At 42.1% G+C, this 18,551-nt stretch overlaps 1 protein-coding gene across 1 annotated transcript in view; it reads left to right on the top strand.

Annotated features, from left to right (window-relative positions):
- Positions 1-555: 555 nt before the first annotated feature.
- Positions 556-18,551, top strand: part of RNF217 (ring finger protein 217) — a 65,657-nt gene continuing 47,661 nt past the window's right edge. Inside the window, exons 1-2 of the mRNA XM_029962738.1 lie at positions 556-711; positions 776-922. Of these exons, the coding sequence (XP_029818598.1) occupies positions 556-711; positions 776-922 (303 nt within the window). The remainder of the gene's footprint in view (positions 712-775; positions 923-18,551) is intronic.

Here is an 18,551-nt window from a genome sequence, read left to right as displayed (position 1 = left end):
GCTGGGCGCCTGCGGGCGCGGCCGGCGCGCCGCCCGCGCAAACCGGGCGGCTGCCCGCGTCCTCCCCGGCCAATGGGGGTCGGGCTTCCCGGCGGGACCCGCGGGCGCGCACAACTGACCGGAGCTGCAACCCGCCGCTGCGCCGCTCCTCCCCGCAGCCCTCCAGGGGGAGGCCGCGCGGCGCGGCCGCGCCCGCGGCGGGCGGCGCGGCGCGCGCGCGGCGGGCTCGGGACCGAAGCAGAAGCGTTGGCAAGGAGGTGACCCTGGATGGGAAGGAGCGGCGGCGGCGGCGAGGGCAGCAGCAGAAGCTCGCTGACGCGCCGCGGCGGCCGCTGCGCCGCGCCGCGACCCGGGCCGGGGCCCGCGGGAGCCCGCCGTACGAGCCGGCCTTCTGCTGCGAGAGACCGGTCCGGTGCGTGCGGAGTTAGCCGGCTGTGGGCGGGGGGGGCGGAGGCGGGAGCTGGGCCGGCCGCCACCTGACCCTGAGCGCGAGGCTAAGAGGAGGGGAGCAGCGGCCGGCGGAGCAGCCGCGGGCGCGGGAGCGGCGGCCCCGCGATGGAGGGGCCGGAGGGAGGCAGCGGCCGCGCCGCCCCCGCGCGGCACGTGTACTGCACGTCTACTGTCGTGGCGAACGACCGCAGCGGCCGCCACCGGCTCCCACCGCGGCGGCCCGGCCACGGGCAGCTCCGTCCTCGGCCGCGGTGGTGCCGGGCGAGACCCGCTGTCGTCGGGCGGCAGCATCGAGGTGGTGGACTTGTGATCGCTGCTGCCCGAGCCCTTTCTCCGGGCTGATCGCCGCGAGTTCGGGCCACTGCTGGTGCTGAGCTGCCGCGTGTGCCTAGAGGAGAAGCCCATCAAGCCCCTGTCCTGCTGCAAGAAGGCGGTGTGCGAGGAGTGCCTGCGGCGGTACCTCAGCTCCCAGGTACGGGCGCTGCCAGGGTGTGCTGGGGGGGCTCTGTGCGGCCGCAGCTATCCCGGGGCGCGGGCTGAGCGCTGCTCTGGGCCCGGTTCCGCGCCCGCCGAGCTGCAGAGCTGGGGCGAGGTGGTGCGGGGAGGTGCGGGCAGGAGCTTTTCCCGTCCCGCACGGAGAGTGTTGGGCAGCGACCTGCGTGCGAGCTGTTGATTCAATGACCGCTCGTTCCCGGAGCGCTTGTCTGCGCGTTGTTCCGCAGCTGTCGGGCTGGTCACGGCTGTCTTCAGGCTCTTTCTATTTTTACAAGGATTTTCTTTTTGAATTCTGAAACTTTTGCTGTTACCTGGCTGGCACCAGTTTCCTTTAAAGAGAGGTCAGGGAGTGATACAGAGCGAAGTTTGTAAGCTCTGAGGCAGCTCCTGGAGGGCTCCTGGGGTTTTTTCCCGCATCCCCGGTGCTGCCGCTCGGACGTGTGGGTGTTCGGGCCCTTGGTGCAGTCGCTCGCCCTGGTCTTCTCAGAATGCATCGCGTTTGGTCTTATACCATATCTGAAAGATTACAGTATTGCGTGCGTCTGGGGTGTGTGTGTGACTCTTTGTGAAGAATCGTATTTACAACAGTAAACAAGAACTTATTTGGAGGAAAAAAATCGAAAACACAACTTTTCCACCTTGGGTAGATGGGCTCACACATAGGCTGTTTACATCTTCATCACTGTTTTGTCAGTCAGAACTGCTGTTTCAAACCGAAATCAGCAACTTGAAAGCAAATCTATGTCTTCAGTAATGTTTTCAGTAGCTAGTTTAGCATCACAGAACACTTGAGTGCTGTCATACCCTAAACCCGAAGAGCAGTGGGGGAAGTTATGTGTATGGGAAGTTGTGGGAGAAACAAAACCAACTAAACCCTTTGCTTAGCATCTCTATGCTTTTATTCAGCAGAAACTTTTGGGACGTGCCCGGTGGAGACATGCTAGTGTGGTGGTAGAATGAGTTTTTACACTGTTGGGGTGTAGAGGTGTGGTGGGGCAGTCTGTACTCCTACTGGACTCTTTGTGTAGGGATGAGATGGATGGCTACAGCTACCTCTGCACTCTGTAAATAGTTGACAGGCCTGTTCTGATCAGAGTGCATTTCACTGCTTGGAAATTGCACATGCTAGTCGAAGTCAAGTACATGCTCTGCTCTGGAGTTACAAATGCCTGTGTAGCATTTGCTAGTGCTGGTAGCATTTGTTCAGGCTAACAGTAAACCCACTAGCGTTTTTATGAACCACTTTTGATATGTTTATTAAACAGGGAAGAGCTTAACATGGGAACTGATGGATGGGAGATGCAGAGTTATGTTTTGTGTGTCTCCTGTAACATTGAAACTCAGGAGCACTTAATAAGCCTTCTTGAGACTTTGTGCACAGAGCCCAGAACTATTTGATTTGTAATTGGTGGACTGGAAACTCTCAATAAGTTTTTGGAGTTTTGTCAGTGTATGTTTGTGCCACTTTCGTATCTGCTGCTGAGGTGTGGGTCAGAATATTGACTTGCATTGAAGCTGGAAATTGCCAAGTGGTGTGATGTTAGGGTGGTCTTCTATAACTTCTGCAGGTGCCTGCAGCTTACAGTGATCTAATGAGTTATGTGATCTATCATATCTATCTATATCTTAAGCCATACTGAAAAAAAAGTCTTCTGCCTGGTTTCGGCTGGACTCTTGGAGGATGATCTAGCAGCTTGGTAGCTGAAACAGCTGGCTGGCCTGGGAAGCAGATTTATGCCCTACGAAGTGGGTTTAATGTTGGCCGGCTGTTGGATACAGATATAGGCATTGCCTCTTCAAGGAAGCACTACTATTGCTGAGCGCTCATGAAGCTTATCTCAGCAGCTATTGAAAGATAGCCATATGGGTACTTACTCCTGTAGGTAAAAGATGGGGCAGGGATACAGAAGCAGAGGAGAGGATACTGATGTTGAGGAGTGAGATTCAAAGAGCATTTCTGTGGGCATGTTCTTACAGATGCTGTTATGACCAGGCAGAATTTTAGTTGCTTGATAAATTTGTTCAAGGAAAAAGGAAACGAAATATAACAAATAACACTCCAATATTTTCTTGCCCTACCTTGTTTCAAAAGAATAAGAAAGTGACGTTTCTTAAGAACAAGAAGTGATGTATCTTTCCTTTGTGCTGTGGAAGGACTCTGTGAGTCATCCTGAGGAGAGAGAAAGGCTTTGCCATTTCAGTTACATTAGAGGAATTTCTGGGAAGGATGAGTGAAAAGCCAGTATAGGTTAGAAATCAAGTCACCTTTCATCTTTGAGACTTTACACTTTGTATAGCAAATTAAAAAGAAAATTTACCAGAAGTTCAAAATTAATAAGTGTTGAAAAGCTGTTTTTGTTTGAAAATTTTAGCATATTTTCATTTTGGATCCAATCAGCTTGATATAACAATGTACCTGAAATTGAAAGCAAACAAAAACCAACTGAAAAACAAAACCTCAAGCAGCAATATACATTGTTTAGATCTGGTTTCCTTGTCAGAGAAATAACAATCTGTGCCCTTTGTATGAGAAGACACTGGCTGACTACCACTCTGTGGGAGTGGTGTCTTATGATGAAAATGTGGAGTATGTTGGCAGAAGTATAGCACTTAAAATAATTCATGTTGCCTTTAACGTCTGTGTGTGTTCTCTCTCTGAAGAAAGCTGTATTCTTCACGATGGTTTCATTATGTTTTCTGAAATGATACTTAATGGAGTAGCAAGGTAAAAACTCTGTTATGCACTCTGTTTTCTTCTATGCAAACATATAAGAGCAACAAAATTTCTGCCTGGGGGGCCCTTTATAGATCAGAAAATCAACTGAAGTTTTAAGCATTCTTTTTAAGAATGCCAGATGAAAGTACTTCAACTGCAGAGTTTGCTCATAGTGTTACCAGCATGCTGGAAAATGAGGGTAATTGTTTTTAGGAATGTCCACATCTGAAGGTCCTTAGAGGTCAAATCCAGTCCTTATCACTGGCACCTTGCTGCATAATCCCTTTCAAAGATTTAATGGCTGAAGCAGAAGCTTACCCTGCAAGCCTGGAGAGCCCAGGCTGATCTGGAGCCTGACTTGGGGAAATTGCATAACTTTACCTCTGCCTCAGTTTACCTATTCTCTCTCTGCATCCTGATAATCGCAGACCCCTGAGGGTTCATCTGACATTCACAAAAAAATTCTATGATTTTATTCACTTGGACTCAGAAACCGATGATATGGTAACTGGTAAGTGATTGATGGTGATGGATTATCACAGAAGAGGTGATCTGATCACAGCTCAGGATTAGTGGGGGTCCCACAAAGCCTGAGTCAGGTCCCAGCAAGCCCTGTCTCTAGGAATGGATGCAGCCCAGAGCTGTTCTTTGTTATGCTTAATCATGAACATAAAGTGGATGAGGCTGAAGAGTGTGCTTGTTTGAAAGGCCAGTGTTGTTTCAGGATGGGGCGGTCTCCATGGGTTCTTAGGTATGTTGAGTGAGTTTAGGGTCAGAAGTGTGGAAGAACTGTTTCCTGTTCAGCTGTGGGTTTCTGCACTTTTAGATCCAGCATACAAACTGGGGACAGGGTAGAAAAGAACCAGGACACCTAATCTCACCGGTGTAATATTACATTCACATCTCCTTCACATCCCATCTTTCTCTCCATTTAACGTGGCACCAAACCCAGGTTATTTCAGAAACTGTGCATTTATAGGTTTACTAAATGAGTGATTGACTTCCTAACCTTTCTGAGCTGCTCGTACATCTAAGTCAGAGGGCGAATTTGCTCCTGGTTTTGCTTTTTAGCTGTTTGTGTGTCTGGGGTGGGGTTGGGATTTGTTTGGAAATTTCCTTTGAAAATTAACAAATAGGTAAGGAAAGACTTTTGACTTAAGAACAGGAGAAGACCTAAAGAAGTAGGCTTTTCTATTTAACTTATTGCAGACTGGTAAAAAACATAAGATTTATATGTGTTTTCTTATCTCCCTGATCTGTAAACCTGACAAATGCTATTCAGAACAACAATCTCACTCCTCACTTTTTAGCAAGTATTGACTAGACCAAACTAACATTTGCTGTTTCCTAACATCTATAAAGAACAGTTTGTTCTTCAATAAATATTTGAAGATATATATAATTGTTTCATTTCTCCTATAAAACAGCTGTAAAAGTTTTATAGAAACCTTGCTACCTGCTTTTTCTACATGTAAATCAGGAAACTTGATAATCCAGTTTTGATCCTGTACCCATTAGTGATGCTTTATTTTGTAAATCTTGTAATTCTCTTGGAGCAGTCATTCTTGTATTAAAAAACTTCGTGTGAGTTAATTTAAACAGCATACTATATTCTTGATCAGATATTATGGTGCTTTAATTATAGGAACTATAATGAGATTAGTGGCCATGAGTAAATCAGAAGGGATTGTTGGGGGCAGGGAGGGACCACATCTGACAGCATTTTTTCCATGGTGGCTTTGGTGGGACTAAAATCCTACTCTCTTCTTTTGAGCCTGAAATGTGGAGGTCGTCTTTCTTCTGCTCAGGACCTATTACAAGTATTTCTCTGTGAACTGAGACCTTGTCTGTGCATGATTTCTTTCTGCAAGAGTAGGAGAACTGTTTACTAACTGCAGAGTGTTACAGTCAGAATTTTTGTGGGGAATGTGATTATAAAGGCTGCATAATGAAGAGGAGAATTTAAGAGCAGTCTGTATCACATAAAACTAGTTGGCTTGGAGCTGGAGGGACTTGACACCTGTGTGCCTCTTCAGGTGTCTGATGGTATCATATAAATGATTCACCTTCAAAGCTGTAGTCTGCTGATGAAAACCAGCCAGCAGAAATGTAGGCACCAAGTGCTGAATCATCTGATGGTTAATGAGCTGTTTGTGCCCTGAGTCAAACTAGAGCTCAGAAAGGCTACCCTCATTCAGTGCAGAAGCAGCTCTCTGTTTGCAGGGGTTATTAATCTAAAATGATACTCTAACGCTGGCTAGTGAGTTGCTGGGATGGCTGCAGACTGCCTACCAGGAGGTGATGGCAGGGTGAGGGACCACCCTCCAGCTGACACTGCAAGAATACAGGTTTCCAAAGGAGGAAGAGAGGTGTAGGAGGAGAAAAGAACCTGTAGTTTATGGGCTCTCTAAACCAAACCAGCAGCTTCAGCCACTGTAAGGTGGCTGTGTTCCTGAGGATGAGGCAGATAGACTCACAGGTCAGTCAGCTGTGAGCAAGCAGCCTTTAAGCTGCACAAGCACCTAAACTTCTTCACTGTAATTTTCAGCAAACAGCTTCTAAAAGTCTGTCCTGTTTTCCTGATTTTTGTATGCAATGCCAGTGCCAAAACACTGCTGTGTAGCTAGATGTCACAGTTCAAGATGATACTCAAGTACCTTTAAGATTGCAAGAGTTAGCCTTTAAAGTTGATGAGGTATATGGCAGACTTTTAGTCCATCTTGAATGCTTCTTGATGGATCCATTTTGGGCCAAAACTTCAGTTTGGAACAAAGCTTAACAAAATCCAGCATTGATGAAAATGCTTTGAAATTAATTTTAAAGAAAACTAGTTTTGAGCAATGTTCTTGAATGACAATACTACCTAGTTGTCCTAGTGTGTGCAGGCCTAGATGCTCTGCCAACATATGAACACTTTGTGTAGTATGTTTTTTCGCTGTGTAGAAGTAGTTGTAAGCTTACTCTGCATGGATAGCTATGACTTCCTGTTGTTTGGATAAGTCTTTGTCAGATGTAGAGCTGGAATTAAAGCTGTCGTTTCTTAGCCTTGCTGTTATGAGGTAAAGGGGTAAACTAGCAGGCCCTCTTCTTACAGCTAAGAAGACTTCTGTTAAAACTCTGGGATCTGAGATGTTGGGAATAGAAAAGATGGTGTCACCGTTGAACAGTTGTAGGAAGGCTTTTGCTAATGGAGAAAAGCCTGAGTTCCTGAGGTGAGGATAAATAGTGTCACAAAATTGTTGATGTTGGTAGCAAGGAGTGAGAGTGAGCAATAAGTCTACAGTGATACCATGAGTTTGCTGATGTTGATAGTAAAGCTGATTTTGAAGGTTAAAGACTTCCTATGAATTGGAAATTGTAGCGGGAGATGAAGGAGAACCAGTTTTGTTTAGCTGGGATTGAAACCTAATTTTTAAAATGTGTCATTTCTGGGAAGCAGAAGCCCTTGTTGTCAGCTGTCTCTCATAAGCCAGTGTGTTGCACCTCACTGGTCTGTGGGTGGTGTTGGCATTGGGGACCGCAGGCTGAACCATCAGGAGATATCTGCTGTGTGCCTCCCTTCCCGCTGCTCCCACCAGCTGTTCGCAGGAGCTACCGGGCACAGGTATGGACTCGGTCCAGGGATTTTTAAAGTGAAATGAGTTGAAAACTGAACTACTGGGTTTAAATTACTCAAACAAAGAGAAATGAAGGAGTTAAATGGGGGTTGGGAAGGCCTTCAGCTCACCTCTGCCCCATTCCTTCTTCTCCACCCAGAATAACTGTTCTTCCTACTGCTCTGGGGCCTCTTGGCCCTTCATTCCTCTTTTCTTCTTGTACAAATATCTTGCTTCCTGCTGTCTAAACTAGCCAGGCTTGAGGAAACCTATGTATTTTACATGGCCAGGATGTCAGTACGTTGTCAAAACGATTAAGAGTTGTAAGGGATATAATTTCTTTAAAAGAATTCAAACTGGAGACTTCCCCCTGAAGAAAGGCATTGCTTACCCACCCACATCTTTCAGTATACTCTGCTTGTACTTAGGTTTCTCTTGCGCATTTTTTCAATACTTTCTTTATGAATTACATTTTAAAAATAAAAAAGTCTTTGTCTATAGGGTTTTATTAGCCAAGTACTTATTACTTTTTCTAAGTAATCTAAGTGACAAATTTGTCCAGTGATGAAGAGGCTATCTAAATTTTGAGTTCGTTTTCAAGTACTTGGAAAACATCTGGTAAGGTAAAAAAATGAATTTTACTTGGAAGTTAAAAATTTGGATGAAAAACAAATTCAAGAATTTACTCATAGAGAAGAATTTTATGGATTTCAGTGCAGAAGGTCAGAAGTTTAACAGTAATTTTAGTCAGATTTGGAACTAAACCTGAAATGGCTTAGAGTCTGCATTTACCTTAAAGTCTACCTCACTACTTCAGCTTAAGATTGGTGTATATTTTCACTGACAGGCTTGTTGAGATGTGCAGTTGCTCTTGTTTACTTAATTGTGAGAAAAGCTGGGCACTTCCTAGATTACAATTCCATGAAAAGGTAAAGAAACTCCTAAGGCTATCTCTTATGAGCTATAGTGCACTCATTTTCCTCAGTGGTGTTTTTATTAAGTACAGTACAAACTATATTGGGTATTCTACTGGAAAAATAGAAGGGGCAAAGCTTTATTTTGTCTAGCTTAGTCATCCTGATGCCGTTGTGTATTGTTTTCTACCACAAACATAGTAAGAATGGCAGCAAAGGCAGGTACCTCTCTAGTGTACTTGGTTTGGCTTCCTGATCTCATAGGAATGGTGGTGTATCAGCTTAGGGGGGTGTAGGATGGGGATCTGAATGACTCTGTTCCTTCAGCTTGTAGGAAAGGGAAGTTCTATGCAAACTGTTTCAGCTGTGACGTGGCTCTGTGGGATTGCTCACACAATACGAGGAAGGAAGAAAAGGGAGAAGAAGATTGCCAGGATGGGAAGGGCATGGTGATCATGTAAGAATCAGTTTGCCCCAGAAGGTGGACTTGCTCAGGGTAAGCTTTTATAAAACAAAAGGGAATTGTGAAGATTGATGGCCTCCATGTGAGGTTGATCTTTGGCCTCTGTTTAAAGCTGCAGCTGAATACTGGCCAGTTATTCTGCCAAATGGTGGCTAGACAGTGAAATGGGACTAGCTTTATTTCTGGTTTCCTATTGGATGGAGGCAGGCAGGAAATAAATCTAGCCTGAAAAACGTAATAGGAAGGATTTTAAACACTGTTTAGGAAAATAATGGGTTAGTGTTTTACTAAGGTGCTGGAAGACTTTTATACCCCATAGGCAGCAGAGTGGGTGGAGCAGGTAGATGCAGCATGACATCTGTGACACAATTACAGAGTGGCTGTGAGAGATACCACTTCCCTGAACAAGCAAAAAAGTCCTTTGCTGTTGTCAGTACTATTGCTGCTGTATGGGGGCAAAGCAATGGTGGGGAAGGGCTTCCTAACCTTTCAGCTGTTTTAATGTTGCTCACTATGTTAGTGTGCTTTGGAGAGAGGACACATTATGCCTTTCCATTCCAGTGCACCTGTGCAATGCCAGGTATAAATTTGTCTGCTTAGAAGTACTCTTTCAGAGGTCTTACAGAAACAAGCACGTAAATTGTTCAGTGCTTTTTCAAGTGCGTGTGCAGTTCAGTTCTGCAATAGATTGGAAACTCTGTTTAGTTAACTTCATGGTATTAGCATGCAGTTTAAAAATGGGAAAGAATGTGCAACTTCAGAGTTTTTTGGAATAGATGGGTTTGCAAAAGAGTAAACATGGTCCATAGTATTTAGATGCCTAGTGCTGCATTCCAACTGCAAAATATAGATGTTAGGACTCTGGGCAGAATTATAGTGATAGTTCTATGTTTTATTGTGATGAACTAATCCTGCTGGAGATTAAGGCAGAAAAACAGTAGTGTAACACTGGAGTTTGAACTAAATGTTCTTGGTGTTAGGCACTTATGGCTATTGACATATACAGGGCCACCTAGACCTCAAAGTGGCCAAAGTGAAATACAGCATTAAAATCTGGATATTTCAAAGTATGCACATATCTGTGGTTCCCATTTGCCTTACATAAAGGCAATGGAAATCAAGCAAACTCAGAAATTTTCACTTATTTGTGTAAAGGAAGTAAATTCAGCTGTGCTTTTGCTCTATTTCCCAGTAACACTTTGAGTAATTTTCAAACTTCTGAAGATACCCATTCTTTCAAGTTCTAGCTTTATTTTAAATTACTATTATCTTCCCAGTCTCTAAGATATAAACCTTCCTTGCAGTGAGTTATGACAGTTACTGATGGACATTGCTGAGTGCTTTTGCCTCAATGAAGTAGATATTTCATGTGGAGGCTTGATTTGTTGTTCTTTCAGTGAGAGTAACTCAGCAAATTATCCCAGAGTGTAATGCTTCATGAGGACCCCACCCAAGCCATAACAGGTACTCAGACAAGGCCAAGCTATCGCTTTTGGTAAATTAAGGATCTAAAATGACTTCTGGATCTCATTCTATTTTCTTTCTATATGAAGAAAAGCAGACTTGTTTAGAGCTGATGGTATACATCACTTTGGCTAGCAGTGCTGCTCACCCCAATCTGCAACTTCATTCCTGCTGTTAATACATCATTTGATCCACTGACAAAAAAAAATTATCTGGTTTAAAAAGTTACCTTTCACAATAGTTTTTTACTTTTTTTTTCTTTTCCAGTTTTTAAGTGTCTCATGCACAATGTGCAAATGTTTATTTCCCCACAAGGTGGTAGTGAATAAAGTGCTAAGCAGGCTGTTTATTTTGGCAACTGTGACAGCCTGTCAGACCTAAACATTTGAAAATGACATGTTCATGAAGATAACAAGTGGAGGTTTTCATTGGAGCTCGATGAAATCATACCTTCAATTTGGTCCTTTTACTGCATCATTTCTTCTTTCACAATCCATACAAAAGTCATGGTTTATCCAGTGCCTTATGGTGCACCCACAGCTCTTGGACAGTCATGGTCCAGGGCATTTCTCTGAGCTGCTCACAGCACTGAAGTTCCCAGGCTAGGCTGGTAGCCACTGGTCCTGTCTCTGCTGCCTGTGGCATCGTTACGTAAGAAGTTTTCAACTAGCTGAATTCTAAAGCATTCTGAAGTGTTTTGTAACATAGAACAGATTATTCCTGACAGTCTTACAAGTGAAGTTTTTCATGTGAATATTGTTGCAGATGAGAAACCTCTTTTTTGATCTTGCTTGTTTCAACAGCTTTGGTTTGCTGCAGCTGAGTAATACCAAGCATGACCATTATTTTCTTGAGAAATTTTTTTCTGCACCACAGAGCTCTCAAAAGAAGTTTCTTTTTGTTCCTTATCTATAACAAGTGAAAATGTGCAGGACTTAAAACAATAGAAGGATTTTTGTGCTTTATTTATTCTGTGGGTTGTGTAGTGATTTGGGGGTTTTTTTGGGTGGAGGGGACAGAGGTATTAGGATTTTTGATGGTTTTTTGTTTGTTTTTTTCTGCAAAGATGCAAAATGCAGTCTGTTATCAAATACATTTTTAAAAAGCGCAACAGAACAGGGTACAGCACTGTCATGGAAGAACTGCTATGTATCATCAGATCTTTGGTGGTGAAGGTTTGTTTTGACCTTGGTCATACAGACTGTTGGTACAAGTTAGAAAACAAACTGGTATTGAAGAACACAACCAATAAATTAATGACTATTCCAGTATATTCTTTTCCACTTTAATTGACTTTTTGTGTTTCTGGAGATGTACTGCTTTTGATCCATACAAATTTTAAGCCTGTTTTTAAAATTAATGTAGATGTTTTTTTTTTTAAGCTGTGTGCAGTCCACAATTCTAGCGTGTGCATTGGGCTGTAACTACAGCTTTCATAAGCTGGAAGCACTGAGTTGTTTGGGGAAAGGAGAGGAGACCTGGAGAGGGTCCCTTTTCCTTGCCTCAGTAATGAACTGGCACCAGATGGTGACTTGTCTGGTATGAGCTTATCATTTAGCTTCTGTATTGAGTTTTGATGTAGGACAGTTTTGGTTTATCTGTTCTTATGGTGCAAAGAACGCACATGCAAGGAAGAGGTTTTTGATTATTTGCATTTTTCAAATATGAGCTCAATCTTACTGTTGGAATGTTAGTAGGACACAGCAGATCTGGATTAATGACGACAGATGATGCAGGCAGCTAGTAATGGTGGAACCACTAAAAAGCTGAATGCAATTTGAGGTGCTAGTACTGAAAGGAGAGCAATAAGGCAGTTGTATCAGGTGCAGCTTTGTTTGGAATCTCAGGTTTAAGAAAAATGGCAGGAACCAGGAAGTGCTGCAAGGACGAAAGTGCTATTGCTCAGATGCAGAACTGCTTACTTGAGCATAAGGAGAACTGGAAGAAGAAATGACTGTTCTGTCTAAATGCAAGAGGGAGTAATTTGGGCAGGTGCTTGTAAAAAAAGTTCTGGCACAACACAAACTCTAAAAATTGCAATGAATTAAGTTAGGTTAGAAATCAGTATGAGCCTACAGATTTGGGATAGAAGGGAGAGCCTTTCTGGTCTCTGAATCTGGAAAGAAGGGTGCAGTATCAGAGTGGTTCTCAAAACCGGCACCCTCAATGCTCCCCAGAGAAGGCTTGCTGTGTGACACCACTATGTGCTGACTTTGGCCCAGCTGGATGGGAAGGCTGCCTGTGCTTCTCAGTACACTCTGTTGAGGAGCTGGAGTCCAATGAGGAAACAGTAGAATAGAGTTTTATTGTCTGGTGTTACTTTTTATTAACCATTGAAAACAGCAAAATATATATTTTAATGCCCAATGTGTACCTGCAAGCAGTGCACTTCAAACCATGCTTTGCATCTGGTATTTTTTGGTCCGTATGGAAGCTGAAGTCAAATGTCTCCCATTGTTTTTAGGAGAAATAGCTTTCAAATGAATTTCAAAATTGAGTTTTTGAGGCACTTTCTGGTTAGACTGATCTGGCTGAATCAGAGCCATTTCCAAGTGATTCCTTCCCTCTGCTGGCAGAGGAGAGACTACATTGCTGTTACCTGAGTTGACTTAGGCTATAGAGGATGCCTTTGTGAAATAGCTCTCCAAGGGGATTCGTTCAGGCTGTTTTATAAAGAAACTTACAAGAGAAAGAACATTTAGCAAAGACCAGTGATTTCTTTAGTTTCCATTGACTACTTTTACATGAAAACAATGGACAGAACAGATAGTTAAGGTACCAGAGAAGAGCTATGTAACGCTGAAAAACAGTATCTGAAATTATGTGGTTTGGATGTGGGGCTTGTGTTGAAAAAATATTATTTTTGTGAAAATGCTGTTACCACCTGGACGAATGTGCTGTAAATCACTGGAAGGCAGTAGCTGGTTGTTGAATGTCCTTGTCTCTTGTTAAGTCTTTAGTTTAACTATGTGCTTCATTTGACAGGCTGCATCATCATCGTTCTGGATTTATCTCCTGATGTCTTGTTCGAAGTTGTTTTTTTCCTTCTGGTGTTTGCAACCAATATCTGACAAGTTTTGTGAAAAGATTTCAGCATTCTTAAAGGACTTATGTTGACTGCCACATAGTCCTTTGGAAGCTCAGGGTGGTTGCAAGGTGATTTAGTGGGGATTCTGGTGAAATCCGTCCTGGCTCTGTGCCTGCCTTAGTGTACATAGGGAGAGCTTTGCTGCTGAGATGCAATAAACATTGAGTTTCTGTATTCATCACCAACTATACTTACAAGCTGTTTGAATGAACTTGTTGAAGCTGTTGTGCTCTTTATAGCTGCTCTATGTAGAAGCTAGATCCACAGGGAAAATCAGCAAATCTTGCATAGAGGTAGAAGCTTGGCAGCCATGCACACATCTTATGTTTTGAATGCCCTATATGTGTTTGTACCTTGAAGAGTGTGTAGCAGGAAAGAATTTTTTTTAATTCAATTCTTGATAAGTTTGGTTTATACCAAACCAAACCGGTCTTCTGCAGTGCTATAGTTTCACTTACTGTCTCTGAGTTCACCAGTGAAGTCTGTCTGGGGAGATAAATTTAATGGAAGCACTAATTGATGTAATTTTTTGGCTCTGAAATCTGTATCAGGCACCAGTTTGATTTTAACAAGCCTGCTTCTGGATTTGAGCAAACCTTACACAAACATGAAGACTGATATATGCTGATACCAGGTATTGAAACACTGAAAATATTTCTGAAAGGTGTGTGATTTTAATAGATTCTTCATATATGTAAGCCATGGTGGGAAAACCGATGAGAACTATTCTGGAATATATCAAATAATGGCATATCTTGTGTAGTGGTCTACTGAAAGACTTGAAAAATGGAAAGCTACTGCCCAAGGAATAAGGCAGATGAAATTAAGTAAATGGCTGGCTGATAAGTATTTTGAGTGGGTTATAAAACGTTTGTTTATGGCAGGAAGTTGAGCTTCTTCAAAAGGTATATGCTTATCTAGTGAGTGCTTATCTAGTGTAAAGATCCTGGAGAATGACCTGTTCTCACCAGCTTCCAACTTTTGCTGAATTTCTTCTTCCCTTTCTTGGATAGGCTTCCTTTTCACTGTCAGGAGCTTTCTGAAATGCTATTTCCGTTCCATAGTGATCCTTTTGCATACAGTTTTCATAGTAGTGCTCTGAAAGAGTTTGTAGAATTGAAGACTAACTTGGTCACTTTATAGATTGTTCATCAATGGCATTAAAGTGAAAATTACTCACATGTGGACTTTTCTTATTTCTGTTGTGTTGTTAGAATGTCTTATTTTTCTGCCTAACAATGTATAATTGACAAGGAGAGAAAGACTTCCTTGCAGGAGGATCTTTGTAATTAGATGTCATGTCCTTTTGTCTGTCAGACTGCTTTTGGGCAAGTAGTAGATTTGTCTGAGAGCTATACATGCTTTGCACTGCTCATACCACTCTGTAGTGTTAAACTAAAGCGCTTAAGCCAAGACTGAACCTACATGACACATCAGTTACAGCTGGTTTACGCAGTTTCTTGCTATCCTGTATGCACCTCTAAAGATTCACAGCAATGAATTTGCAGCACTGTGTTTTTTCTTACTGCAGGGTCATGGGAAGTGTTGTTATATGTGGCTTGGAGAAGTTCTGGGCTAGCCTGTGTTACTGTGTTACTCAACTGGGATTTCAGCTTGCTGGTTTTGAAGATACAGCTCTATACCTTTGTGCTTCTGTTATACAGATATTTTTGGTTGTGAAGTGGAACAGCTGTGAAATTTGGAAGTATAACAGGTAACAGTTATCTTCCTGTTGCACTGATTGTTACAAAAAGTTTTTTGAAAACTACTCCCTCTTTGAAGTAGCAGAAGGAATTGATTTTTTTTTTTCTCCATTTTCTTACCTTTCAAGCTCTATAAGTAAGGAGAAGAGGATGGATTAACCGTGAGATTAAGACTGCATTTATCTGATTTTCCTTCCATCTTTCTCTTTGAACAGAATTTGGTTGGGGGTGGGAGAGCATTGGGAAAAAAGAGCTAGTCTTTCTGAAGCAGTAGAGTTGCTATGCAGAGCATTTTGCAGGTGACAGCTTTGTGTGGTGGCTCAGGGGACAGGTTTGCTCAATTGCAGCTTTAACGTTTCAGTTCAATGTGTATAGTGTGCTGGATGGAATAAGAGGTGTTTTGATGCCATGTAGGTGTTCAAATGCTCATGCAGGAAGTGACTAATACGGCTGGGCAGGTAGGGCTGCACTAATGAGACCAGAAGGAAAATGGGCTTTATTTATAACAGAGCAGCTGTCGCTACCCAACGTAGAGAACACATCACACACAATCCATATCTTGGATTGTACAACACATATATTAGTTGTGCTAATACTTCAGGATGCAAACTCAAGCAAACAAGAAATTGCTCATAGATTTTTTAATTTTTTTAAAATAAACTGGAAAAATACAGAACTATAGGACAGCTTGACTGTCCTATAGTGACGATGTGGAAAAACCTTGTACATCTACTTGTAACTCCAGTTTAAACTACTTTAAAAACCAAATTTGTCTCAACTTTTTGTGGAAAGTGTGGTGCACTTTGGTATGGTTTCATCTGAAACTAGTTGCAAACTTGTGAAATTCTAAAAATTTTTTTTCACAGAAACTTCAAATTTGGGGAAGTGGTACATAATTGTTGAAATTTCCTTGAACCTGTAAATATTGTATCATATTACACTAATTACTGCAACAATACAAATACTTGTGATGATAATTAAACCCTCATACTGAAGGTAAATTACAGGTCATATAATGAAAGGGGAAATATATACATTTTGCATAGCTTCCTTTCTCCTTTCATGTTCCCTTTTGGATTTCTATGTTTGGACTCTTGCTGTTACTTCCTCTCTGAGTCTGCATACCTCAGACATTATAAAGCTCTGGGAATGTAGGCAGAATTGCAGTCTTCCCATCTTAGTGGTGGTTAAGTGAAAGTCCTAGTCTATTCATGTGGACCTTTCCCTCCACTTTTTTTTGTTGTTTTTTGTTCCACTTTTCTGCTTATGTCTCTTGAACGGTTTCTGCGGTTGGTTTTCTTTTCTCAACTGCACTTGAATTTATGGCTTAATGGGTTTTACTTTCCAAGGGTCTCTTAAAAGTACTTCTTTTGTGTGGTAGTCAGTGCAGCATGTATGCAGTTTGTCTATCTCACATAGGATGTGAATCCAGCATTTTTCATCCTAAGATATTTGTCTGCTGTCACAGCTAAGCAGGAAAATCATGTGAAGTCCCGTGTGAATTCAGCAAGTGTGTTTTTTCTTTACTAGAAGTGTCTTCCATGTATCACAGTTACAACTTGTTGTCTGCTGTTAAAATAAAGCAGTCCTAACCCAGATTTCTAGATTTGCTTGGTTTCTTCCAAATAGAAATGTTCCATCCCAATTGAATCTGTGGGCAAAATCCTAGCAAACAGTTTGGAGAACTCTAAGGGTAAACTTTGGAGAAACCCACTTACTTGGCTGCTTCTGTCAGTGTATTAAAAACCAACCAAACAGGAAAAAAAAAACCCAACAAATCACATTTAGATTATTTCACTAAAAATCTTTAGTGTTTCAGTGATTGAGTGGGAAACTCAACATTACAGGATGTCTATCTTTGTATTTACAAGTGCTGTACACAGGTAATGCAATTTTTCATCAGTAAAACTGCAGTTTTTCATCAGTATCATCTGCCAATTTTTTCATTAGGTGGCTTAACTCTCTAATCATTCTGACAGTATCAAGGTGTCCTAGTCTTGTGGGGCTTAAGCAAGATTCACTTTTTGTCCATCCAGGCAATTTTAGACCCCTGTAATACGCTATAGTTGATCCTGGAGTAGGGTGGCACTGTTCTGGTGTGTATACCTGTTCCTTTCTTGCTGTCCATTAGGGAGTGGGTGAACCAAAATGCAGCAAGAACAGCATGATGGAGGTGGCAAAGGAATTAAATTGAATGGGTCAGGGCGCCTTGTTTCTAGATGCCGTGCCATAGCATGGGCACTGAAGGGAGTCTGCCGATGGCCATCCCTTAAGGCTTCTGATGTGGGGGATGAAGGCTAACCAGCTGGCTTAGTGAAGAATAAGAACAACACGGTGTGAGAAGGCCTGTCAGAGAGGTAGAAGAAGAGATGCGGGGAACAGAGGCCGCAGGGGAGGGGAGGGGAGAGGCAGGGTGCCTGCAGGCTGAAGCTGAGGCTGCAGGGCTCTGCTTGCTCTCCCCGTTTGCTCTGCCTAGGATGAGATCTCTTCTGGCACATATCTCTAGCAGCTGATCAGCATAAAGTAACTGCCTAGTGTGCTAGTAATTATTCCCTTAGTTCAGGGGTTAGGTTTTTCCTCTATATGTGACGCTCGACTTACAGCGTAGCTGACAACGTACATAGAAGCTGATACTCTCCTGTAGAACTTGTTTTGAAGAGTAGGATTATTACAACTTTGAGTCTAGGAGCAATGGGATGAGAGAGAATAGTGTAATAGTTGAGGGAGGAGAACTGCATTGTTGAGAGTTTTTTCCTGGTAGTATTAGAGCCTTCCAAGGTCATCCTAGCTATATCCCTGGGGACTTCTCACAGATGACCACTTACTGCAATGACTCGGTTTGTGAGCTCACCCTTGGCACTCAAAGTTGCTAGGAGCTATGCTTTGAGGTAAATCAAGCTGATGTTGGGCAAAATACGTTCTTGTTTGCAAGATGTTCATATTCTATAATGAGAAATTAATAACTTTCTTTAGAGGTTTGGTGTGCAGAAATAGCTGAGGAGGCACATTAAAAATAGCTTTTATGATCTCTGTTTTATCATTCTTCCTGTGGTGAAAGCCTTACTAGCCTGTTCTTCCTTACTGATTACAGTTTTGCAAGTGAGAAATCAAGTGAAACTGTAATTTGCAGTTAGTTTTAAGCATAATCGTTTGTACTTTAGAAACTTAGCACTCAAAATGTGTAACTATATGGAAATTACCACTGGTGTGGTTTCATACTTTTTTCCTAATTTTAATAATGTATACTGCTTTTATGATTTATATAATTTTGTCAGACTTCCTCATGTGTAATAAGTTGTTCATTGTGCAAAACTAGCACAATTCTGCATATGAAAGCATGAGATGTAAGTGGTCATTTGGGGAAATCATTAATCCGTGTAAAGACTCGGGCACTCTTCTATTTCACTTGAGCTATATGTAAGTCTTCAGTCATATAATTCTTAGAATACTTTAATATAATAAGTTCTTAAATTCTTAAAATACTTTAATGTATTTCAGTAGAGGCTGAAAGTAGACTCCAAAGACCTCATTATTAAACATGGCTGTATAATTACGATACCTTATGCACAGGAATACAGCAAATAATTTTGCCTTTAATAAAAGCTATTTCATTAAATGTAAGTTATTTAATAAAATGTTCTTAAACTTGCCCTTGATAATGC

The sequence above is a fragment of the Manacus vitellinus genome, unplaced genomic scaffold (assembly GCF_001715985.3).
Source record: "Manacus vitellinus isolate BGI_N305 unplaced genomic scaffold, ASM171598v3 scaffold_4_pilon, whole genome shotgun sequence".
Classification (NCBI taxonomy): Eukaryota; Metazoa; Chordata; class Aves; order Passeriformes; family Pipridae; genus Manacus; species Manacus vitellinus.
This window is presented reverse-complemented; position numbering and strand designations above follow the sequence as displayed.